This window comes from Chiloscyllium plagiosum, chromosome 26, assembly GCF_004010195.1.
Source record: "Chiloscyllium plagiosum isolate BGI_BamShark_2017 chromosome 26, ASM401019v2, whole genome shotgun sequence".
In the NCBI taxonomy this organism is placed as follows: domain Eukaryota; kingdom Metazoa; phylum Chordata; class Chondrichthyes; order Orectolobiformes; family Hemiscylliidae; genus Chiloscyllium; species Chiloscyllium plagiosum.
Genome location: NC_057735.1, coordinates 26880713 through 26907152, shown reverse-complemented (window position 1 = coordinate 26907152; position 26440 = coordinate 26880713). Strand labels below are relative to the sequence as shown.

The following is a 26440-nucleotide window of genomic DNA, read 5'->3' as shown; positions in this document are numbered from 1 at the left end:
ATGGTCTGTGAATTGGAGGGAACTTGCTGGTGGTGATGTTCCCGAGCACCTGCTATCCTTGTCCATTTAGGTAGTAGAGGTTGCAGATTTGGAAGATGAGGTTGACATAGTTTGGTGAGTTGCTGCGGTGCATCAAGTAAATGGTGCATACTGTTGCCTCTATGTATTGGTGGTAAAGAGAATGAATGTTGAAGGTGCAGGTGAAATGTCAGTCAAATAATCTCCCTGCCCATCCCCTGACTCCCTTTCCAGCCCCTTACCTCCCATTCCTCTCATCAACCCTTCCTTCCAGATACCAACCTAGTCATTCCTCCCATTGACCAACCAGGTCGTATCCTCTACTTGTATTCTCCTATCACTACCTTATCACTTAGCCCTTCTCCCCACCCAAACCCCTCCCCACCCCTATCCCATTATTTACAGCTTCCCTTACACCCAACCTGCATCCTGAAGAAGGGTTACACCTCACACATTGATTTCTTCACCTCCTGATGCTGCTTGGCTTGCTGTGTTCTTCCCACCTCCTGCTTGTCTGTCCTGGATGGTGTCAAGAATTAGATTCCCTACAGTGTGGAAACAGGTCCTTTGGCCCAACAAGTCCATAGCAACCCTCCAAAGAGTAACCCACCCAGACCCATTCCCCTATCCTATTTTTGCCTAATGCACCTAACCTCCACATCCCTGAACACTATGGGCAATTTAGCATGGCCAATTCACCTAACCTGCACATCTTTGGATTGCAGAGCACCTGGAGGAAACCTACGCAGACACGGGGAGAATATGCAAATGCCACACACAGTCACCAGAGGCTGGGATCAAACCTGAATCCCTGACGATGTGAGGCAGCAGCACTAACACTGAGTCACTGTGCCACCCTTTTAAATCAACAATGATTCGGATGTTTCATGTTTTAAGTCAAGCTTCTTATGTTGTAGCTGCACTGATACCAGCAAATGGAAGATATTCCATCACACTCTAAACTTGTGCCTTGTAATTGATTGACAGGCACTAGGGAGACAGGAGGCTGTAGAATTCCTAGCCCTCTGATCTGCTGTTATAGCCATAATAACTGTCACTCGTACAGTTCAGTTTCTGGTCAATGGTAATGGATCTTGTTAGTATGGTATTCAGTGATGGTAATGCCATTAGAATAAAAAAAAATTGAAAATCAGATGTTATATATTGGAAGAAACTAATCAACCTCTTGAAAACTGCGTCAGTTTCTTTTACTGAAATGTCTTCAGAGTTTACATTTGTACTTTTACTTGATAATTGTATGAAAAAATAATGCTGTTGGCTTCAATGGTTTTAAAAATAGTTTTCTTGGGAATTTCTTTGTCAGTAAATGTCCAAGTGACACACCAGATTATGGAGAGAATGGGTTTATAAGCACTGGGCCCTGGCAGGCTCAATGCATATTAATGTGTCAGTTGTAAACATTTCAAAAGTTGAAAGAACAACTGCAGGCTGGCAAATGTAACCTGGCAACTTGAATCTTTTAGTTGACATTGATTGGTCTGGAAAGCTGTGTGAATTGTGTTCACGCTTTTCAAGTAGAGTGGCTTCCATTTGATAAAATCTTTGCAGAAATAAACATGTATAAAACATCTTTGTTCAAGTGATATGTAAACCAGATGAAAGACTTCCACAAAAGTGTTTCAGAAATATTTGCAACAATTTGTTTTGACAACTTTACTGATCAGAGTTGTAGATTTACAAGTAGAACGTAGAACAGTATAGTACAGGAAAATAATCTTGAGTTTCTTTGATTGAAAAACCAATTAATAAGTTTGGAAACTGCAAGAAACCAAGGCGGATTTGGAAAATGTGATTGTAAAACTTCCAAAAATTAATTACAAAATAACCTGACTAGCACAAAAAATCTGGAACTTATTCCTCAAGTAGCTTCAGTGAAAACAGGCTGTGTGTTTTATCAGATTATCTGTTCACTTGGGAATTTACCATTTTTAACTTGGTTGCATTTCTTACAAAAGCGACTATAGTTTAAAAGGAAGTCATTGGCTGTCAAGTATAAAGTGCTTTGGGACATCCTGAGTGCTTGATGGAACTCTTAAAAATATTAGGTTTTTTTTAAAAGCCATGCCTTTTGAAAATTTTAAACATCTCAATGATTTGGGTTTGATTATTTTGTCCAGAATACTATTTGGTATTAGCTTTGACAAACTGCAATAGCTATTTTTTCCAGTTTGCATCAGTGACATTTATTCAGCTCACGTGGATATTTTCCTTGAGGTTTTCTTTATGTTGTAACATTTTTCAAAAACATAGTTAACAAAGTTAGAGGGAAATTTTTCAAATAACTTTTTTAAAACACATGCTGGCTTTTTTTTGTGAAAATTTTCAGACTCAGTAATCACACCTGTTGTAGCTCTTATGTTCTATAAACTTCAGAATATGTTTCATATTGAAACATTGCCTTCCTCATGCTAATTTTAGCTTATTTTTCAAAATGAAAATTACATTTTGAGGCTTGACCATGTGTTTTTAGACAGGAAATGTAAACATTCTGCTTCATGACGGCTGTTTCCCAGAGATAAGTTGAGAAAAGCAGAATGAGAGGTATATACGCAGTAGCTTACTTTTGGCTCAAATTAACTTAAAAGTGACTTCTGAAAGCAAACAAAACTTTGAGGTAACTGTATAGCAGTGTGAGAATGGAAAAGAAAAGGTGAATGAGCCTGTAGTCTCTTGCCAGTCATTCTGGAATGGTGTAAAGGGCAATGGCAGTTACGACAGAGGAAGGATGCAGGGGTTGATTGTGTAGATTGTTACTCTGACCTCTTCTGTTTCAATGAGAGTGTGGGGTAATGGGCGATGGAGAGGCAATCTTGCCTGTTCAGCGTAGGTAGGAAAGGGGCCTGGGCAGGGGAAGAGAGTTGGAAAAGTAGCTATGTGAAAATAACAGATAAAATGAAAGATGATGGAGTAGATTTGAATCTGTGGATTATATAGTCTGTTATAGAAAGCATCCACTGTCAGCATGACTGACAGTGAATCATCCAAATTGAGCATATGCTTAAACCACAAGTTAAAGACCTGCTCCCATGTTTTTAGATTTTGATTTTTAGATTTGATATGTGCAAAGCTATGGGAGATAGTTCTTTGAAATTTGCAGCCCTACACAGAGCAACATAGTACAGGCAATCTTCAAGTTGCGAATGGGTTCTGTTCTTGATTCCATACACAAGTCAATTTGTATGTAAGTTGGAAAACAATGCAAGATAATATAAAATAGCTGATCCTACATATGATGAAATGTTTGTGTGTCAGATCCTTTGTATGGTGTGAAGTTGCTAAATATGAGCATTCAGGGCGGCATGGTGGCATAGTTGTTAGTACTGTTGCCTCATAGCGCCAGAGACCCGGGTTCAATTCCCGCCTCAGGCAACTGTCTTTGTGGAGTTTGCACATTCTCCCCCTGTCTGCGTGGCTTTCCTCCAGGTGCTCCGGTTTCCTCCCACAGTCCAAAAATGTGCAGGTTAGGTGAATTGGCCATGCTAAATTGCCCGTAGTGTTAGGTGAAGGGGTAAATGTAGGGGCATGGGTCTGGGTGGGTTGTTCTTCGGAGGATCGGTGTGGACTTGTTGGGCCGAAGGGCCTGTTTCCACACTAAGTAATCTAAAAACTAAAACATTCGTGGGTCAGATGTTCATAAATCGGGGACCTGCTGTACATGTATTGCTGCTGTCTCTGCGAGAATTATAGCAACTTTCATATGGAAGAGAACACTTGTTTAAAAATGACATTATAATTTTAAGTAATTAAGATCTTTTGTGTCAAGGTTTGATTCGTCACTGATTCAGTATTCAGAATAATCAATCATTTAATGATTTAGAAAGTGATTTTCGTTTAGGAAACGGTTCATTTCCTGAAGAGACCCAAAGTGAATATAAATTTGGAGAAATGTGTTTAATTGTTCTACTTTTTTCCCCTCCTCCCCACAGAGGACTCAAAATCTTCACTGCCACCCACATTAGAACCTACTGGACCTGCACCTTCACCCTCAGACTCTGAAACCCACACAGATCCACCTACTCTCAAACCTGTGAGTGAGAGCAGGGCACACAGCAGACTACACAAACGAATTAAATCTGACAGTGATGTCCTGAACAGGAAAACTCTACAAAAGGAAACCCTTGGTTCACATACTCTTCAGCGTCTGCTCAGTGACAGTGGTGTAAATGGACTAGCTCTCCCTACCTCGGACACAACCGCTCAGTCAGTCAATGAAGTGGGCAGGCGTACATCTGTTCTCTTTAGAAAGGCCAAAAATGGCATGAAGTTACAGAAGGGCTCTGGTCAGCCAGTGGAGAATGGAGACAGCCAGCACCAAACTGAGCAGTTGCCACTGAATGCTTCGCCAGGGACACTCTCAAAACTACAGAGTCGACGTCAGTCAAGGAAACGACCTCAAAGTCTGAGCTGTAGCTCTGACAGTGAAAGTGAGAAATCTCCTTGCACACCTGCAGAGCTAGGTAATCCTTCTTTGTTACTTTTCTCATTAGAAGTTCTGTTAGCAGCTGAACTTCCTTATTTGAATAGTTTAAAATTGTAGTGCATAGATTTCTTTGCTGCCACTTCAAATACTGCATAGTGGTCAGTCATTAGCTGTTACTTAGCAGGGCAAGTCAGTCTTTTGGGTTTTTAAAAAAATAATTGTTCTGCACTGAAGGCTATGTTTTGTTGAAACTCTGCATATTTTTTGTACAGGGCTTTCAAATGGATTTGGAAAACACTCCCAATTAAATGCTGAGAGCTACTCAGATTCTGAGTGTAGTTCTAGTCTTGGAAGCAATGGAGCATTTGACAGTAACAGGTAATTGTTAAAAGCTGAAAGTGTTGAGGTTATGTTGATTTTCATGTGTGGAGTAAACTTTGTGATAATTAAGGCTAAGTAAATGTGTATGCTTGTTTGGGAATTGATTGGAACTGATGGTTCGAAAGTTTGTTTCACCTCCTAAGGTGCAGGTTGAAATTCTGCCCAGCCTGAGTTGAGTTTTTCACTTCTGCCTGTGTACAGAACTTACAATAATAACTAAAATAAAAAAGCAAAATATCTTAGATGCTGGCAATCTGAAATAAAAAGAAAGTGCTGGTGAAGCTCAGGTCTGCCAGCATCTGTAGAAAGAGAAACAATTAGTATTTCAATTTCAACACAGCTCTTTAATTAAGAAGAAGCGTCATACTGGATTTGAAACATTAACTCTGTTTCTATTTCCACAGATACGGCCAGACTGGCTGAATTTCTCCAGTGCTTAGATATAGTAGCTTTTATTATAACTAAAACAAAGTTGACTTTCTTAATCCTATAAGAGCAACTAGTACAGGAAATGACATCGTTATTCCTCTTCATTTGGGGGTGACTCAAATATTGAAATATGTAATGACCTGAATCCTGGGCAATATCTAACCTTGTTTACCTCACTGCAACATGATTGGCTTGATATCTGCAGTGGTAGAGGAAGTTTGAACTTGAACAAAAATTGTGCCTACATCTTTGAAACATTTCATGCCAACACTTAATTGCAGGAAGTAAGAAAATTTTTTAATTTTCCAGCACTTTTATTTTCTTATTTTGCATTCAAAATTCCACTGCAGATTAAATTAAGAGTGTCAACAATATTTTTTTAAAATTGAAATTAAGGTCAGCTATACTAGTCCTCACTGGTCCTCCCCTACCACCCCACCAACCTCCATATACATCGTATCATCTGTCGTCATTTCTGCCACCTCCAAATGGACCCCACCACCAGGGATATATTTCCCTCCCCTCCCCTATCAGCGTTCCGAAAAGACCACTCCCTCCGTGACTCCCTTGTCAGGTCCACACCCCCCACCAACCCAACCTCCACTCCTGGCACCTTCCCCTGCAACTGCAAGAAATGCAAAACTTGCGCCCACACCACCCCCCTTACTTCCCTCCAAGGCCCCTAGGGATCCTTCCATATCCGCCACAAATTCACCTGCACCCTATGTGGCCTCCTCTATATTGGGGAGACAGGCCGCCTACTTGCGGAACGTTTCAGAGAACACCTCTGGGGTACCCGGACCAACCAACCCAACCACCCCGTGGCTCAACACTTCAACTCCCCCTCCCACTCCACCAAGAACGTGCAGGTCCTTGGACTCTTCCATTGCCAGACCATAGCAACATGACGGTTGGAGGAAGAGTGCCTCATCTTCTGCCTAGGAACCCTCCAACCACAAGGGATGAACTCTGATTTCTCCAGTTTCCTCATTTCCCCTCCCCCCACCTTGTCTCAGTCAAATCCCTCGAACTCAGCACCGCCTTCCTAACCTACAATCTTCTTCCTGACCTCTCCACCCCCACCCCCACTCTGGCCTATCACCCTCACCTTGACGACCTTCCACCTATCGCATTTCCAATGCCCCTCCCTCAAGTCCCTCATCCCTACCTTTTATCTTAGTCTACTGGACACACTTTCCTCATTCCTGAAGAAGGGCTCATGCCCAAAACGTCGATTCTCCTGCTCCTTGGATGCTGCCTGACCTGCTGCGCCTTTCCAGCAACACATTTTCAGTCTGATCTCCAGCATCTGCAGTCCTCACTTTCCCCCCCAGCTATAGTAGTACTCAATGTTAAAATAGATGACTTATTTAGCATAGTACATTGACCTTTTCTTGCTGTTCACAGATCTCCATCACCTATTCTTAACATTCATAGACATTTATACCACAGAAGGAGACCAGACAACTATATGCCTATGTTGTTCAACAAACATTTAATTATTCTAATCCCATTTTCCAGCTCTTCGTCTCCTGGAAGCAATGGCAACACAAGTGAATATTGAAATGCTGGTTAATTGTTGCATAAGTTTCTGACTCAGCCATCCTTTCAGGCAGTGAATTTTAGACTTCCATCCGACTCCCCCTGCACATCAGTCTAACCTCAATGTTATGAGAGAATTCTGATAGAATACATCTCCACTTGGAGAGCCACCAATCAATCAGGGATAGTCAGCATAGGTTTGATAATTTCAGTCATTGCAGACTGATCCAGAAAGTAAATTCCCATGCCATCCAAGGCAAAACAGCACATTGAATCCAAAATTGGCTGAGAAGCACAGGGTGATGGTGAAAGGATATTTCTGTGATTGGATGTCTGTTTGCATGGGAGTTCCATTAGGCTTTATGCTGGTGTCCTTGTTGTTTGTAGTGTGCATTAATGAATTGCAATTTAATGTGTAGGAGATAACATGAAAATTCATAGGGTGGGTAAATAATGCATAGAGGATGGCAGTAAATTGCAGGAAGAACGGTGGATCGGTGCTGGGTCCAGTGCTTTTTGTTATTTATATAGATGATTTGGATATGTACACAGGTATGGTTAGTAAGTTTGCAGATAATATGAAAATTAGTGGTATACAGGACAGCCAAGAAGGTTACCTCAGATTACAATGGGATTTTAATCAGATAGGCTGGTGGGCCGAGGAGTAGCAGATGGAGTTTAATTTAGATATATGTGAGGTGCTGCACTTTGGAAAGTTAGATCAGGGCAGGACTTGCTCATTTAATGGAAAGGTTATGGGGCATGTTGCTTAACAAAGAGACCTTGGAATGTAGGTTCATAGTTCCTTGAAAGAGGAGTTGCAGGTAGTTAGGATAGTGAAGACAGTTTGGTATGCTTACCTTTATTGGTAGTGTACTGAGTATAGGAGTTGGGAAGTCATGTTGTGTCTGTACTGGATATTGGTTTGGCCACTTTTGGAATACTGCGTGCAATTCTGGTCTCCCTGCTTTGGAAGAATGTTGTAAAACTTGAAAGGGTTCAGAAAAGATTTACAAGGATGTTACCAAGGTTGGAAGGTTTGAGCTATAAGGAGAGGCTGAGACTTTTTTTCCTGGAGCATCGGAGGATAGGGGGTGACATTATAGAAGTTTATAAAATCATTAGGGCATAGATAGGATGAATAGTTCAAGGGCTTTTCCCCAGGGTAATGGAGTCTAAAACTAAAGGGTGTAAGTTTCAGGTGAGAGAGGAACAATTTTTAAAAGGAACCTAAGGGGCAACTTCTTCATGTAGATGATGGTGCATGGAATGAGCTGCCACAGGAAATGATGGAGGCTTGTACAGTTAGAACATTTAAAAGGTATCTGGATGGGTATATGAATGGGGATGGTTTAGAGGGATATTGGTCAAATGCTGGCAAATAGGACTAGATTAATTTAAGATGTCTGGTCAACATGGATGAGTTGGACCGAAGGGTCTTTTCTGCAACAGTACAACTCTGTGACTTCATAAGTGGAATTTAACCTAGAAAAGTGTGAAGTAATACACTTGGGAAGGGTTAACAAGACAAGGGATTACAATATAAATGGTGGAAACCTGGAAAGTACTGAGGAACAGGGAACCCTGGTGTACGTATCCACAGATCCCTCAGGTTGCCAGGGTAGATAGATAATATCTGTAGGTTATTGTAGGCTAGTGTAGGTTAGGTGGGCTTGGATCGGCGCAACATCGAGGGCCAAAGGGCCTGTACTGCGCTGTATTCTTCTATGTTCTATGTTACTAAGGCATATTGTTACGTGTCTTTATTAACCGTGGAGTAAGATATAAATGCAGAGAGGTTATTCCATAACTGTACAAAATACTGATTAGATCACAACTGGAGTACTGCATACAGTTCTAGTCACAACGTTATAGTAAGAATGTGATTGCATTAGAGAGGATGTAGAGGAGATTTACCAGGATACAGCTGGTCTGAGAAATGAGGAAAGGTTGGAGAGATTAGTATTGTTTCCATGGAGCAGTGAAGATTGATAGGGATCTGACACAGCTGTTTAAGATTGAGGGATGTAGAGATGGTGGACAGAAAAACACTTTTTCCATTAGTTGAGGGGTTAATCTATGCTGAGGGCATAGATTTAAGGAAAGATGTAGAAAATTGAAGAAAGTTGAATAGAAATTTTTGAGAGGGTGGTGAGAGTCTGGAACTTGCTGCCTGAAAATCTAGTTGTCAGAAACTCCTAACATTTTAAGCAGTATTTAGATATTTACTTGTGTTGCCTTAAACTATGAGCCAAAAGCCAGAAAATGGGATTAATATAGTCAGATCTTTGTCAACTGGTGCAGGCATGATGGGCAGACTGACCTCCTCCTGTGTACGCTTATGTTTTGTTACGCTAGTTTGTTGTAATGTCTTGTGTATAGTAGCCCAGTATGCCATGATACACATACTGCTCATGTTGAGTGATTCTGTGTATTGAAAATATCTAATTTGCTTTTAATTTGAAGAAAAATGTACAATGTGTGGATATATGATGGAAAGGATCAACAATTTGAATCTAACATAGCAGCAAAGTTAAGCCAGATTTAAACATACATGATATGAGTTCCTTTTTTTTTAAACATACTCATGTAAAAGTCGAACACTTGAGACTATTTTTAAAGGTTCAATTTATAGGGTCGACTATTACACAGGCACTAGTTTTGAGGGGCTGAAATTCATGCTGCAGTTCGAAACACCGTATTATCAGCAGAAGTTGATTTGACCGCTCAACCAATCCTGGGTAAAGAAGAAAAACAATGAATTACGGTAAAGGTAATTACCGGATAAAAGGAAGAGAAACAAGAATGAATTACTGAAAGTAAATTTTATTTATCCATACCGGTACGAAAATTTACATGTCATGGATTCATTGAAATCCTGCAAAATCACACTGTTCAACATTGTCATGGCCTGGTATAATGGCACACTTAAAATGCAACATTTATTAAATTCTGAATGTGTAAGCATCTTGAACCCTCCTGCCAAATTCTTCCAGTTCCCCCTTATTACTCTTGTATGTTATGAACCTCAGCAACATTAACAAAGTTGTCAAAGAACTAAAGATTTATGTAGCTAATATATCTCACTTTTATTCAGATATAATGGCACAATTAATACGATTAACTTTTTAACGATATTAACCTTTGGATGTTTAGTGAACAAAGTGTGATAAAGTACCGATAGACTTAGTACCAGTCTGAATGAATGAATGAATCAAAACATGTTGTAGTAAACCAAGTCGACTAAGTAGAGTTATGAATAGAGATGCGATATAGTAAACAAAGAACAATGAGTAGAATTATCGGTATGAATGAATGCAATTTTGTTTAAGTGGGGTAATGGGAACATGCAGTTTCCTTTGTAAGAGATTTATAATGTGATATAGTAGTGTCAATGTTTACATAATCTCTATGGAAAATACAAGATTTTTTGGCCAAAAATAAGGGGTCGACTTTTGAGATTGACCTTTACATGCATATATACGGTACTTATTTTCTGGTAACTCTGCCAAATCACTTTAAATGGCTTAGTGGATTCCCATGCATTGACAAAATACATTTAGCAAAATTTCTGACTACTTCAGAAACTAAGGATATAAAAAATAGCAGAAGTTATTTGCCTCTTGCACTTTCATTGCTATTCGGTAAGATTGTGGTTGATCAGATTGTGGCTGCAATTCTTCTTTCCTGCTGGCCCACATAACCCTTAACTCCACTATAAATCAAAAATCTGTTTAACTCAGCCTTGAATATATTGATGCAACTTTCATTGTTCACTGAGAAAGGGAATTCCAAACTCCTAACCTTTTTTGAGACAAATTTCCTCCTTCTATCAGATCCAAATGGGAAATCTCTTGAAACTCTGTTCTCTCCCTCCCCCCCCCCCCAAATTCTAGACTTCCCCATGAACAGAAACATCTCAGCATTTAGTTTCCTCAGAATTTTATGCTTTGAAAATGATTGCCAAATTTTAAAGAATGTAATCCAATGTGCTAAATCTTTCCTTATTAGGCAGCTTCTTCATCCCAAGAATTAATCCAGTAAACCTTATTTGAACTATTTCCAATGTGTCTGTCCTTTAGTGCAGTGATCAAAACCAGGCTGTTGGCCTTGCCAGTGCCTTGCACACTTGCAGTAAGATTTCCCTGCTGTAATACTCCTATCTCCCATTGAATAAAATCTATTTTCCTTCCTAAAAGCATACTGAACTATTTACTTTTTGTCATTGGTGTACAAAGATGCCCAAATCCTTCTGGACCATTGCATTCTATAGTGTCTGTGTCTCGCGCGCGCTCCTCTCTCGCGCGCGCTCCTCTCTCGCGCGCGCTCCTCTCTCGCGCTCTATATCTATATATCCTCACGTAGGTTGGTTTGCTACCTATCTTTGTATTGTCACCAAATTTGGCCACTGTGCAATCTATCCCTTATTTCAAGTCACTAATATAGATTGTAAATAGTGCTGATGCCTGTGGTTCTCCACAAGTTGCAATTTGCTACCTCAGAAATAATTTATATTTTATAATTCATAATATATATTTTTTCAAATGAAAATAATTTATCCTGTCTCTGTTTCTTGTTAGTTAGCCAGTCGTCTAACGTTGATAATATATAATTCCCAACACAGTGAACTCTTTATAGACTGCTGTGAAGTTACGTCTTGACTTTAAAACTCTCATTCTTCAAATCAGTCCAGGGTCTCACTGCTCTGTATTCATGTAGGATTGTAGAAAGCTTACGGCATGGAAAGATTCAGAGATGCCGGTGTTGAACTGGGGTGTAGAAAGTTAAAAATCATACAACACCAGGTTATAATCCAACAGGTTTAATTGGAAGTATATTAGCTTTCGGAGCGCCGCTTCTTCACCAGGTGGTTGTGATGAAGGACCTGATGAAGGAGCGGTGCTCCGAAAGCTAGTGTGCTTCCAATTAAACCTGTTGGACTATAACCTGGTGGTGTGTGATTTTAAAACTTGGCATGGAAAGAGACCATTTGGTGCAATGTGTTTGCACCTTTGTAAATGTCCTTTGGCCCCACAACCCTCAACATCTAATCTGGCCTCTTGAAAGCCCATAATTTTAATTGCTGCACCACTGATCTGGTGATTTCAGCTGCCTAGGACCTATGCTTTGGAATTCTCTCACTACATCCCTCCATCTCTGCTCTCTTTTTATGATGTTTCTTAAAATCTACCACTTTCACCAAACATTTGCGTTTCTCTCCACATATCTCCTTATGTGACGTCATACTTTGTTTTGTAACATTCCAGCAAAGTGCCTAGAGATGTTTTTATTAAGCTAAAACTCTAAATAATATTGGTTTTCATTAATTGGCGTGCAAGTAAAGATAATAGTCAATTACATGATAGTCAATGGCATGCTACTTCACAATTATGATTGGATAGCTTCAAAAATAAGCTTTAAAATAGGTTTGCATCTGTTAACTTGGAGTACTTTTCTCATTTTTATATCTTATTTTATGTCCTCTTTCAGTGGCCTGTCTCCACCCAAACGTAGTCGAGGGAAGCCAGCTCTTGTTCGAGCACACTATCTTGACAATGGTAATGGGGATGTGTCTTGTGGAGATTACAATGCATCAGGTACATTACACAGCAGTAGGAACTTCCCATTAAGTGTTAATAATGTAAAAATAAAAATTGCAATAAATAGTTGTCTGTGAAATAAATATTCCTAATGCAGCAATTTGAAACTTGCTAAAAGGTTAAAGGAAACGAGTTTCTCTAATTCTGCTGCTGCTCAGTTGGTCCATCACTACATTTTGGCACAAGTTACCTTCATGAAAAACTAAGTGAGCCATATATCTTCATAACTTTCATGCAATTTGTGCAATGTTGCAAATTACACTAAAATGCATCACTGTATTGCATAAAAGTGGAAAGAGTTCTGCCAACACAGTTTGGGGGGGAAAGAAAACAGTTTGCTGTTTATTGTGATGAGATAACTTTCTCAAGTATTAATCAGGTGTAAAAGCCAAACATTGGCCTTTGGCCAAAATTTCATCCATTTCTCACTTGCCTCGTATAGCGCAACCCTGACTTTTAACCAAAAATCCCCACTCTTTAAGTTTACTCACATAAGATTAGAAAGTTAGATACATGGCTCAAAAATTGGTTTGGGAGAAATGGGTTTCAATTCATGGAGGACCAGTACTGGGGAAAGTCAGAGTTGTTCCATATAATTAGGGTTGTAGATTGGGCTCTACAGTAATTAGTGGGGAACAGAGTTCAATTGAAAGGAACTTCAAAAATCACAAGAAATGAGAGACCAGAGTTGAAGGATTGGTGAAGACATGAATTGTAAAGTATGTCAGGACTAGATAAAAAATATATAGCAAAAAATACAGTCGAAATTAGAACCAGAGTAATACTTAAAAGTCAAAGCGTAAGGCTGTTTATCTGAATGCATGCATGCATTTATAACAAGGAAATGAGTTGAGACTTAATGGCACAAATGGAAATAAATGAATATGACTTGATACTATTATACTTGCTACTAGACTATTACAGAAATGTGGTTGCAGGGTGACCAAGACTGGAAACTCAATATTCAAGGGTATTCAACATTCCACAAGAATAGGCAAAGAGGAAAAGTGTGGAGAGGCTTTGTGAATAAAGAATGTTATCTGTGCGATGGATGATTATAGGAGATGCAATAGATTGGTTTGAGTAGAGGTCATGGGTGGGTATCCTATATATAAGCTCCTGAAGAGTTCACTCATTGGAGGACAAAATATAAATTAGGAAGTCCTAGGATACTGAAGCAGTCCATGTTCAAATGCAGCAAGATCTGGACAATATCCAGGCTTGGGCTGACAAGTTGCAAGACAATATCCATGCCACACAAATGCCAGGCTATGACCATCACCAATAAGAAACAATCTAAACACTGCCCCTTGACATTCAATGGTGCTAACATCACTGAATTCCCCACTATCAACATCCTTGGGTTACCATTCACCACAAACTCAACTGGACCTGCCACATAAACACAGTGGCTTCAAGAGCAGGTTACAGGCTAGGAATACTGCAGCATGTAACTCCCCAAAACCTGTCCATTATCTACATGGCACAAATCAGGTGTGCATGGGATACTCCCCAGTTGCTTAGATGGGTGCAGCTCTCACAACTCTTAAGAAGCTTGACACTATCCAGGACACAGCAGCCTGCTTAACTGGCGCCACATGCATAAACATTCACTCTCTCTGCACTGATGCACAGGAGCCGCAGTGTGCACTATGCACAAGATCTGCTGCAGAAACTTATCAAAGATCCTCAGAGCATGTTCCAAGCCTGTAACTACTTACATCTAGAAGGACAAAGGCAGCAAGTGTGTGGGAACACCATGATCTGCAAGTTACCCTCTAATCCACTCATCATTGCCACTCTTCGGCTGTCATTGGGCCAAAATCTTGAAATTCCCTCCCGAACAGAATTGCAGGTCAACACGTAGCAGATGGATTGCAGCGGTTGAAGAAGGAAGTCTGTCATCACCTTCTCAATGGTAACTAGGGATGGACAATAAATGCTGGCCACCCAGTGATGTTCATATTCCACAAATGAATTCTTTAAAAATTCTTTAATTGGATAATAGGGCAGGGGTAACATTGGAAGACAAATTTGTGGAGTGCATCAGGGATTGCTTATTAGAGCAGTACTTTGCAAAACCTACCCAGAACTGGCTCATTTAAATATAGTAATGTTTAATGTGTGGTAGCATTAATAAGAGATCTCGTGGTTAAGGCTCTTCTTGGAGAGAGAGTAACTTTGATCTCAAGACAATGTCCTCCGTTTAATTAAGGGCAATTATGGAGGAATAGAAGAGTTGTTTGAAGTGGTTGGGAAAAGAAATTAAAGAGAAAGTCATTGGATGATTAGTAGCAGACACTTCTGCATATATTTTATAACAAAGTCAAAATTTATTTTTCAAAAAACGAACTTGATGAGAAGGATAAACTACCTGCAGTTAACAAGTTGGTTGAGGAAAATATCCAGTCAAAATCTAAGGTGTACAACGTAGTAAAAATTAGTGGCGGATCAGAGGATTGGGACTTCTTTTAGAATCTAGAAGTAGTTGACTAAAAAGCTAATAAAGAGAAAGAAAATTTATTATGAAGATAAATTGGCATGACATATAAAAGCAAACAGCAAGAGCTCATGGGTATATAAAAAAATAAAGTAGCTGAAGTAAGTGTGGAACCCTTGAAGGATGTTACTGAGGAATTAATAATAGGAAACAGAAATGACAGATAATTTCAGCTAGTATTTTGCATTGGTCTTCAAAGGACATTGTAATCATCTCAAAAATAACAGATAAGCAAGGTTCTAATGGAAAAAAATCAGGCAATAGTCCATTTCACAAGGGACAAAGTGCCCATTTATGGGGTTTTAAAAGAAGTGACTGCAGAGATAGTGGGGTCATTGGTCAAACTATTTCAGAACTTAGTGAATTCTTGTAGGATTCCAAAGGATTGGAAAACCGCTAATGTGCCACCCCTGTTCAAGAAGGGAGGGAAACCGAAAATAAGAACACATGGGCTAGTTAGTTTATCATCTTCCCAAAAACAGATATTAGACAACATTATCATGAAGAAATAAGTCACTTAGAGAACCTTAAGATAATGAAACAGTTTGCATGGTTTTGTGAAAGAGAGTTCTTTGAGTCAAGCAGAGCTGACAAAAGATAACTCAAATTTGAATTTCTAGAAGATGTCACATTAAGGTTATTGCACAAAATAGGAACTCTCAATATTAGGGGTAATGTATTAGCATGATTTGAGAATTAGTTTGCACTCCAAAATTAGAGATTTGGAATTACTGGGCATTCTTTAAGCTAGAAAGATGTAACTGGTGGTGTGCCAAAGGGATTGGTCCCTGTATAATTTACCATCTATACTAATGATTTGGAGGATGGACAGGGTATAATGTATCCAGATTTGGTGATACCACAAAAATAGGTGGGAGGGCATGTTGTAATAAGAACATAAGGAATCTTTTTAAAAACTAATTTGTGGGCATCACTGGCTGACCAGCATTTATTGCCTGTCCCTAATTGCCCTCGAGAAGGTGATGGTGAGCTGCATTTTCGAACAGCTGCAGTCCACGTGCTATGATTTGACTCTCAATGTTGTTAAGGAGGGAGTTCCATGATTTTAACCCAGTGAAAGAATGGCAATATATTTCCATGTCAGAATGGTTAGTGGCTTTGAGGGCACCTTGCAGATGGTGGTGGTATTCCCACATATAGGCTGTCTTGCCCTTCTAGGTGGAAGTGGCTGAGGGTTTGGAAGCTGCTATTTGAGGATCTTTGGTGGATTTCTGCAATACATCTTGTAGATAATTGAGCATCAGTAGCGGAGGGAGTGAATGTTTGTGGGTGTGGTGTCAATCAAGTGAGCTGCTTTGTCCCAGATGATGTCAAACCTCTTGAGTGTTCCTGGAACTGCACCAGTATTCCATCACATTTTAGACTTGTGTCTTGTAAATGATGTTCTGGATCAGTGGTGCTGGAAGAGCACAGCAATTCAGGCAGCATCCGAGGACAGGCAAAATCGACGTTTCGGGCAAAAGCCCTTCATCAGGAATAAAAATGAAGGGCTTTTGCCCGAAACGTCGATTTTGCCTGTCCTCGGATGCTGCCTGAATTGCTGTGCTCTTCCAGCACCACTGATCCAGAATCTGGTTTCCAGCATCTGCAGTCATTGTTTTTACCTCTTGTAAATGATGGACAGGCTTTGGAGAGTCAAGGTGAGTTACTGGCTGCAGTATTCCTAGCCTCTGACTTGCTGTTGTAACCACCATGTTTATGTGGCAGGTCCGGTTGAGTTTGTAATCAATAGTAACCCCAAGAATGTTTATAGTGAGGGGATTCAGTGATGGTAATACCTTTGAATGTGAAGGGGTGATGTTAAGATTATTTCTTATTGGTGATGGTCATAAACAGCATTTGTGTGACAGGAATGTTGCTTGCTACCTGTCAGCCCAAGCCTGGATGTTGTCCAGATCTTGTTGCATTAAAACATGGGCAACTTTAGTATCTGACAAATTGCAAATGTGCTAAATGTTAGGCAATCATCAGCAAGCATTCCCATTTCTAACTTTACGATGGTGGGAATGTTGTTGATGAAACAGTTAAAGATGTTTGGGCCCAGGACACTATCCTGAGGTACTCCTGTAGATATGTCCTGGAGCTAGATGATATGCCAGGTCTGTTGCAAACCATTGGAGAATTTGCTCTTTGATACCCATTGGTTCCAGTTTTGCTAAAGCAGCCTGATACTGCACTCCATCAAAGGCTGTCTTGATGTCAAGGCTGTCGCTCTCAATCTCCCCTCTAGAATTCAGTTCTTTTGTCCATGTTTGACCAAGGCTGCAATGAGGTCAGGAGTTGAGTGGCCCTGGTAGAACCCAAACTGGGCATCGTTGAGCCAGTGCTGCTTGATAGCACTGTTGATGAGACTTTCTGTCACTTTACTAATATTGAGGATAATCTGCAAGGGGTTAGAAATGGGTTGAGTGAGTGCATAAAAACTTGGCAAATGGAGTTCAGCTCAAGAAAGTGTGTGATCATATGCTTTCGTAGGAAGAATCAAAAGTCAAACTATTATATGAATGGAGAGAAACTCCAAAAATTTATATGCAGAGGGATCTGAATGCTCTTGTACATTAACACACAACATCAATATGGTGGTGCACCAAGTAATGAATTTTGGTCTTTATTGTTGGAGTTTCGAGTTTAAAAATGAGAAAATCTTGGTAGAAATGTACAGGGGATTGGTGATGCAATCTTGCGTGCTCTGTACAGTTTAGTTCCTATATTTAAGAAAGGATGTACTGGCATTGGAGGCAGTTTGTAAAAGATTCACTCGGCTGATTCCTGTGATGAAGCGGTTGACTTAGAGAATAGCTAAACAAGTTAGGCTTTTTATTCATTAGAGACTAAAATAATGAGTGGTGATCCTATTGAAGCATACAAGATTCTGAGGGGGCTTGGCAGGGTAAATGTTGAGAAGATGTTTCTATGGTGGGGGAGTCTCGAGCTTGGGGGCATAGCTATAGAATTAAGGGACATTCATTTAAAACTGGGTTTGGGAAGGAATTTCTTCCAGGGGATATTAAATGCCTGGAATTCTCTGTTTCAGAGAGTTGTGGAGGCTTGATCATTGGGAGTATTTAATGAGGAGGTAAATACATGTTTGAAATATTGAGGAGTTGAGGGCTGGCACGAAAGAAGTTGAGACCTGCAACAGTTCAACCATGATCTTTTTGATGGTAGGGTCAGCTTGAGGGTCCTTATTTCTATTTTACTTACCATCCACTTCCTACTTAAGCCAATGCATCTTAAAGCAAATTTCCATGGTAACATCGTAGAAGGGGCTCCCATTTTCGGCAGCTGTTCATGTCAGTACATATTTTCAAGGCTATCACTTGACTGATGTGTCCTGTATTCCTGCCAATCCTAGCCTCTTATGTGGGAACAAATTATCAAGAAAGAATGATAGGTACACAGCCCAGTCAAAACTTCAAGGTACTGAGCTGGAAAGGGCAGACAAATAATTATGATGTAGCTAGGAAATTCAGGGTATTAGAGGAGAACGTGTGAGATTAGAGGAAGTTCTCTGCAGAGCTTAGGGAGCTGCCCGAGAATAAACACGCAAATAGGTGAGTGCTGGCATGTACCACAGTTGGAAGACCATGTTCCAAAATGCATCAATGAAAATAGACAGACTGAACTCTTGGGCTTGTTGAGGGTTTGTTAAATCTTCACATAAAGCAGGCAAGAACATTAAGCATTTCAGTTTTCAAAGCTATCCCTTGATGGTAAACCAGAAGTATGAAGTAAAACAACTTTGTATTGTGACAGAAGACCAAATATCTCAGCATTTCCTAACAGAACTCAATGACAGGCTTATTACACTTTGCCATTTTATAATCAAATGCTGAGAAAATAATGGATACAAATTAGCCTATATGATGGACATGCATGAGACTTCCATGAATTTTGTGATATGAGCCAATCAAATAGTAAGTAAAGAGAAAACAGTGTTAATAAAAATAACTGGTCATGAAAAGAGAAAGGGTTGTGCTGTCCTGTATATCCGACAAGACAAAATTCAAGCCAACTGTGATATTCAAGGGAGAACTCCTAAAACAACAATTATTGAAAGGAGTAGCCACCAATATTGACAATAATGGTTTAATGGATGAAGATGGCTTGAAAGTATGGCTAAGGCATGTTTTTGGAGCATCTGACCAGGAGGATTACATTAAAATGGTCTGCTCACCTGGGACATGTTCGGGTTGCATCTTATGAATAATGATGTTGCTGAATTTGGGTTGTGAGAAAAGTGACATTGCAGTGATTCCTGGTGGTTGAAACATCCTTACCTTGTTTAACCATTCAATGTCTCTCTAAACAAATGCTCAGCGTGAGAGAAAAAAAAAGGTGGAGTGAATAGATGATCAGACAAGAGCAGACATTTACCAAGTTTGGAAGCACATGCTTCTGATCACAACCCACTTGTGTAAGTGGGTTGGAGAGGCCTGAAGTTAGAATGGGGAATGTCACCCAATCATTGAAGAAATGTTATGGAATATCATATGCACTTGATGACATTGAAAATGAATATTTGTGCAATGATGTGAATGCTAATGATGTTGCTCATCCATTTAGTTCTGAAGATGAAGAGGATATTAATTTTTATGGAATTAAGTACACATTCAGTGCTTGGCTTCTGCTGTACATTGATTGTACCAGTTCTGTTTTCTGTACTCTGGGTGGGGGACTGAAATTATGTAAGTTTTTATAGGGCTTTTGTCTTAATGTATTTACTAAACTTAACGATTTACATGTATGTAATTAGCATCTGTGTCAATGAAGGTTATTTATTTATAGAAATAAATTTAATAATGAAAATCCTTTTGGCTCAGTTTTTAGGATGAGGTCAGTCAGAGCAGTCTCCAATGTAATAGCCATGTTAGCAAGGTAATAGGAGAGGATTGATTTCAGCTTCTCAGAAATTGTTACTCATAAAGTCAACCACCTACTTTCTATAAAAAGACTAACCTTAGAAACTCATTTCTTACTTAAGTGTAAAATATTTCCTTTTCTTTTAAAAAAAAATCCAGCTTATTATCTGAGTGTAAGTCCATTGGCCCATCTTTCCAACAATAACATATTAAAATAAATATTTCTAGCACTTCTAAAATATAGCAATGGAAGAGTGCCTTACAATTAAAACAAAGGAAATTGAAAAAAAATTGAATTTTATGTGAAATATACTGGTTTAATTCGAGGTTTTTCTGAGGTGTATTGTACACTGTATTTGCAAAATGGCTGGTACATATTTTTGAAATTTCTGAATTTAAACCATAACAGATTAAAACGTTTTTGTTGTTTTGTTTTTGTTAGGGAGAGGTGTCTGGACACCCTTTGAGAACGATGCTATTTTAGAGCCTCTGGAACTAGTTTGGGCCAAATGCAGAGGATACCCTTCTTATCCAGCATTGGTAAGTCAAATTTGCTTCCCAGTTAAGTATTTGAAAATCAAACACATCTTTTTCCAAGCAACCGATGTAAAATGAATAAAACTACTTATTAGCTTCAATACCTGAACTGAAATGATTGGCAGATTCAAAGCAGTTGTTTAGCCTTTTGATCCATGTTACAATTGCTCATAGAATCTGTGCATGCCTGTCAATGTGTGGACATATTGACCTCTGGTTTTGAAAGACGTTGCTGTAGATGGAACCTGGATGTCTGCACAATGGCAGGAGAGATTAGAGGGACTGGAGTTTTGGATGATTTATGTCACACAAACTAGACCAAAAGACATAGGAGCAGAAATTAGGCTATTCAGCTCATTGAGTCTGCTCCACCATTCAGTCATGACAGATAAGTTTCTCAACTCCATTCTCCCATTTTCTCTCTGGAACTGTTGATCCCCTTGACAATCAAGAACCTATCCATCTCAGTTTTAAATATACTCAGTGACCTGGTCTCCACAGCTTTCTGTGGCTGTGAATTCCATAGATTCACCACTGTCTGGTTGAAAATGTTTCTCCTTATCTCCATTCTAAAAGATCTTCTCTTTGCTCTAAGGCTGTGCCCTTAGGTCCTAGTCTCTCCTACCAATGGTCCAAATTGTAGTTGTTTTCAACAACAGAGGAATTTAGAGAATGGTTCCTACTAGAAGTAGAGACTGTGTAATATAATACAAATCTGACAATATAAAGAAAGAGTTTGCAGTGACTGGACAAATTGGAATGACGAAAGATAGACATAAGATTAAATGTAGGAAATTTATGACAGAGCGCAAGATGAAAGTCACAGAGGGTAGTGATACTATGGACTGTACCATTTGGACTCAGTGATTGAAGATGGGATCATAAGAATTGATTATTCTGTTACTTTATGTTCAGAAGTTACCTTCCTGGAAATCTGTAAGAGAATGAAAGACCACATATAACTTTCTTCGTAATCTTACATGCAAGGTACTCAGTAATATAATCAAATTGAAATGCAACATTTGTGTAAAGACTAAAGAATGTTTGCCAAAAATATATTTTTAATTAAAATGATACAATATGCTGTTTGGCGTTTGATGGGGAAAAGGAATATGGAATCATTGGGCACAAAGGAATAAGATTACTGCTTGTGTGGAAAAATAAATACCAACAGACAATGGTTGTGCCAAATGGACTGTTTCTGTGTCATAAGTTCTATAACTTGATTTGAGCTAATGGAAATAAGTCCACTCGTTTTAATTAGAGTCATGGAGATGTACAGCACGGAATCAGACCCTTCAGTCCAACTCGTCCGTGCCGACCAGCTATCCAGTCTAGTCCCACCTGCCAGCACCTGGCCCATATCCCTCCAAACCCCTCCTATTCATACAGCTATCCAGATGCCTTTTAAATGTTGCAATTGTACCAGCCTCTACCTCCTCTTCTGGCAGCTCATTCCATACAAATACCACCCTCTGTGTGAAAAAGTTGCCCCTCACAGTTTGAGATTCTACTTTCATTTTGCTCATATAGTTGAGTCTGCAGTTTTATGAATTCATTGGATGGATGTCAGTTGTAAAACAAAACTAAATTGCATGAAAATGATTAATCCAGGCTGAGAGATGACCTGGGTCTGGTAGCACCTGTTGCCTCAGATTTGCATAAATACCTTTGTTCAATTGAATATCTTACTTGGAAGGCCTCAGAATTAACTCAATGATAACATTGCTTCTGAGGCAATGGTTGTGATTCATGGTCCATACCAGAGTTTTGAGGCTAACTTGGCTGATACTTCAGTTGTGCTTTGGAAGTGCTGCACTGTTTGAGGTCTTTATATCAGACTTTTGACTAACCCCCCTGTCTACGCTCTCAGGTTGATGTAAACGATTCCATAGTACTGTTTTAAAGAAGAGCAAGGGGATTCGCCTGATATCCTGGCCAATGTTTGTTCCTTGATCAACACCATGAAAAAACGATTAATTGGCCAGTTATCTCATTGCTGTTTGTGGGACCTTGCTGTGTGTAAATTTGCACATGTTACAACAGTGACTCCACCTCAGAGGTACTTCCTTGGCTGTGAAGCGCTTTGCAATGTCCTGAGATCATGACAGGTGCTTTGCAAATACAAAATGTTTTTCCTTTATTTCCTGTAATGTTTTACTTTATAGATCATTGATCCTAATATGCCTCGAGATGGATTGTACCACAATGGTGTCCCAATACCTGTACCTCCGCTGGATGTAGTAAAGCTAGGAGAACAGATGCATGCAGAAGCTGGAGAGAAACTTTACCTCGTATTGTTTTTTGACAACAAAAGGACGTGGTAAATGGAAAAGTTTTGATCTGTAGATTTGTGTATTAGTGGATTATTTATTATCCTTTTTTACATTTATTTATTCAGTATTTATGTCTCTCTCATACCTATATTGTTGTTTTTCATGTCTTAAATAACTTCATGTGCGTTTTCATCCAGAGCCCTGTTATTTTGATGTTTGAATTTGGCTGCATTCCCCCAGTTCTTGAGGGAAGAGCTCAGTCAAGTAGCAGACTCTGAAAATATACAGCCAGCACTCTGTATGTTGCTCAGGTGACTGCTGTCAGATGTATGTGACAATTTGACAAGCTGTCGATTTCTGTTCCCTGTAAATCAGTCTTGCTAATCATAAACAAAAGTTTGGAATTTTAAAGATGCATACTGATTCTCTGGTTGTATTTAATGAAAAAGCAATTGCTGTAATCTGATCAGGACATTCTGGAAAACCAAAATATTTAAGAACACTAACAAAGGTTGCTGCATAACCAGTCCTATGTGTAATTAATTGCATCTAAAGTCTACAGTGTGCAGTGAAGTTGTCCATTTTCATACTTGATTTTTGTTCCTGCACGTTACCTGTGGCATGCTTTCTGATATAAACTGAATTAAGTTCTTAGCCCACATTAGCAGACAGTTTTGCTATGTGCGTCAGCCTTTTGGGTTAAATATGGATTTTGTGCAAAAAGAGACCCCTGATGATACAAGTCTAGCAAACACTTGTACATGAAGTGTGAAATTTGATTATGTAGTTTCAAGCCATTATTATTGGTAATTAGACACGGTGGCATAGTGGTTAGCACTGCTGCCTCACAGCGCCCGAGACCCGGGTTCAATTTCTGCCTCTGTGCAAACTCCACACAGAGAGTTGCCATTCTCCCCATGTCTGTGTGGGTTTCCTCCGGGTGCTCCGGTTTCCTCCCACAATCCAAAAATGTGCAGGTTAAATGTGCCGCGCTAAATTGCCTGTAACATTAGGTGAAGGGGTAAATGTAGGGGAATGGGTCTGGGTGGGTTGCGCTTCGGCAGATCGGTGTGGACTTGTGTCAAAGGGCCTGTTTTCACACTAAGTAATCTAATTTAATCTGTAATTTCTGCTTTATTTGATTGTATGGTTTCTAACTTATTACTGTAATGTATTCACTAACAGGCAATGGCTTCCCCGTTCAAAATTACTTGCTCTTGGCATTGATGATACAGTGGACAAACTGAAAATGATGGAAGGGCGTAAATCAAGCATTCGAAAATCTGTTCAAATTGCTTACGATCGAGCAATGATCCATTTGAGTAGAGTACGTGGAGAGCATGGCTTTCTCACCTCAAACTACATGTGACTGTTATAAAACATAACCAAAGTTGCTGAAGGAGATTGTATGATGTGACATCAGGCATCAAAGACCTTAATTTCTGCTCATTGTAAAAACTAAATGTCTTTTCTTTATTTTTTCATACTCTTAAGCAGATAAACACACAGCCTCTGTCACTGCCAATTCTTATACGGCCTTTCTTTGGCTTGTTTCTTGCCATGTTTACTTCATTTAAACATAGATCATGCTTTAAATTTACAAACACAAATCCTGTTCATAGTGTTTATAATGCCTTTTGTGTGGAAGCCAAGGGGAAGAAAAACCATGTATATAATTGTATTATATTGTTACACAGTAAATTATTCAAGGCTGCAGATCTGAATCTTTAGCTTCTCTGTGATGGTAATGGGTTTTGTACGCACACACTGTAATTTATTTGAGAAACAATACCATTTGACGTTTGAAAGTATTTGTTCTGTTAAAATGCAGTGGACTTGTGACCTGTGTATACTGTGTAGTACAAGTTTAAAACATTTTTTATTACATTTTATGATTTTGGTTTTTAATGTATTCAGGCTATTATATCAATGATGTTGACTTACTTAGGGACCTAAAATTAGCTGCGTGTCCACTGTGAAACACAAGATGTTCATGTTGTATTTATTGTAGAAAGTAAGATTATTTGCTTTCTAGTACTGTTTATAAGAAGCTGTAATGGTTGAGAAAATTGAGAATTGACTCTTGCAAAATTGTACTTTTACCTCTGATCTATTACAATCCAACTGTCTGAGGCTATATTTTCTCCTGAGAATTAAATGTGACAAACTAGAAATTAATAGTTCCCAATTTTAATTACTAAGCTTCGTTTAGTAACTTTTAGTCTCAATGACTTGGAGTCAATTTCTTCTCTCCTGCTGAAATGTAGTTGCTGTTATCAGCATCATTGGGCATTTGTTGAAGCTCCCATGACAAAATATGACTCTTAAAAAAAATTATGTTCATTCTTTCAAGCAAAAGCCAGGCCCTTTTCTGGCTGGGATGGAAGTCACCTCATAAAAGAGGTAAGTACTTTATAAAATTAATCAGGGCCCAAGTGCTATCTGGATTAGTTTTGAATACCTAAGCTGGTTGGAGTGGAATTTTCCAGATTTCATTTCCCCAAATGGATAGTACTTTAAATTTTATTTGTCTCTCGCAAATGGCTTCCAGATATGGCTGGGAGTGCATATATTTTCAAATACAAGACATCACAACTGTATGGGACAGATTTGATGGTCTGGTATCTGTTTCTCCCCACCATTTTTCACATTCTTAAAATTAGGATCACTCAATTATTTGTTGCACCAAACACCTGAAGTGATATTAATTTTCAATTTTCATTTTGAATATATTCAGTCAGATATGAACTACAAGCTAAACTTTAAACATGCTTCAAATAAGTCCAACTGATCTTTTAAAGAAGCTAAAAACCAACTGTTGAAACAGTTGTCCACTATAATTTAAACCTGCCAAAGATTACTATCTATTCATGTTTGTTAATAAATTTACAGTTTTGACAAAAGAGAGAATTCTTTCTCATCTTAAAATTCAAAGCTCAAATCTAAGATTAAATGACAAATGTTTTTCGCTTATATTGTGTGACCATCAAATGAACTATTAAGGGGCTGTGATTTAAACAGGGCAAAAATTCATAACACTTGTCAAAATTTGAAATCATTGTAGTTTATTATTTAATGCCACATTCACCGTAATTATCTCCAGCTTGTTTTCGAATTTTCTTCATATTCTTCACAACAGCAGGTAACACTTGCTATCTGTAACGATCAGAAACTAAGAGGGAAGGAGTTCCCAGTACATTAGATCATTGTTAACTTTATATTTATTCTGGAGTTTCAGCAGGGGGACAGACCTGAGCCTATGCTTTTTTATAGGCAGTGGACAAGTGGTGCTCTGGAGAAGAGGCTGGTTGGAAATCTTTCTCGGTTTCCTGATACACTTAGTGTAGAGAACAAAGGGAAGGGTAATTGTTTTGAGAGATACCTGAAGAAGCTGACTTGAATGAACCAGGTAGCAAGACATAAGGGGTCTTGCTCAAGAACATGCTATCTTTGCAATCTTCCTGATTATTTTCCAGTGTGACTTCACTGCTTCTGTACTCTAGCAGTAGGCAGAGACAAAAAAAAACTTGCAGACTTGTAACCGTTGGCTTTGCACACCTGCAGTTGTGCTTCCACCCTATTTTCAGTCATATTGCTTTGCTAGTGGGTGGGCCTGGAGATGAGGGAGAGCAAGCGGATAATCTCTGATTATGCAAATTATCAAGGCCACCAAATTTACAAGCTTGGCAATCTGGACAGAAGAAGCATACTTCAGCCAACCTGCATGTATCAAGAGCTTGGGTGTGTGCACACAGCACATTCCAAATATCACTTATGATAGCATTGGAAACAAACTCAAATTTGCATACTGTACTTCGAAAAAAGTTTGATGT

At 39.1% G+C, this 26440-nt stretch overlaps 1 protein-coding gene across 5 annotated transcripts in view; it reads left to right on the top strand.

The window, feature by feature from the left end:
- LOC122563200 (bromodomain and PHD finger-containing protein 3-like) overlaps positions 1 to 25510 on the top strand; it is an 88495-nt gene extending 62985 nt beyond the window's left edge. For 4 of the 5 annotated variants that reach the window (XM_043716750.1, XM_043716751.1, XM_043716753.1 and 1 more), the window contains 6 exons: positions 3966 to 4496; positions 4732 to 4837; positions 12302 to 12408; positions 20237 to 20334; positions 22500 to 22654; positions 23793 to 25510. In XM_043716750.1, coding sequence (XP_043572685.1) covers positions 3966 to 4496; positions 4732 to 4837; positions 12302 to 12408; positions 20237 to 20334; positions 22500 to 22654; positions 23793 to 23976 — 1181 coding nt within the window. In that variant the 3' untranslated portion in view covers positions 23977 to 25510. Of the gene's footprint in view, positions 1 to 3965; positions 4497 to 4731; positions 4838 to 12301; positions 12409 to 20236; positions 20335 to 22204; positions 22394 to 22499; positions 22655 to 23792 lie in introns of those variants that run through there. The other variant, XR_006315528.1, reaches the window with a different exon arrangement.
- The last annotated feature ends 930 nt before the right edge of the window (positions 25511 to 26440 follow it).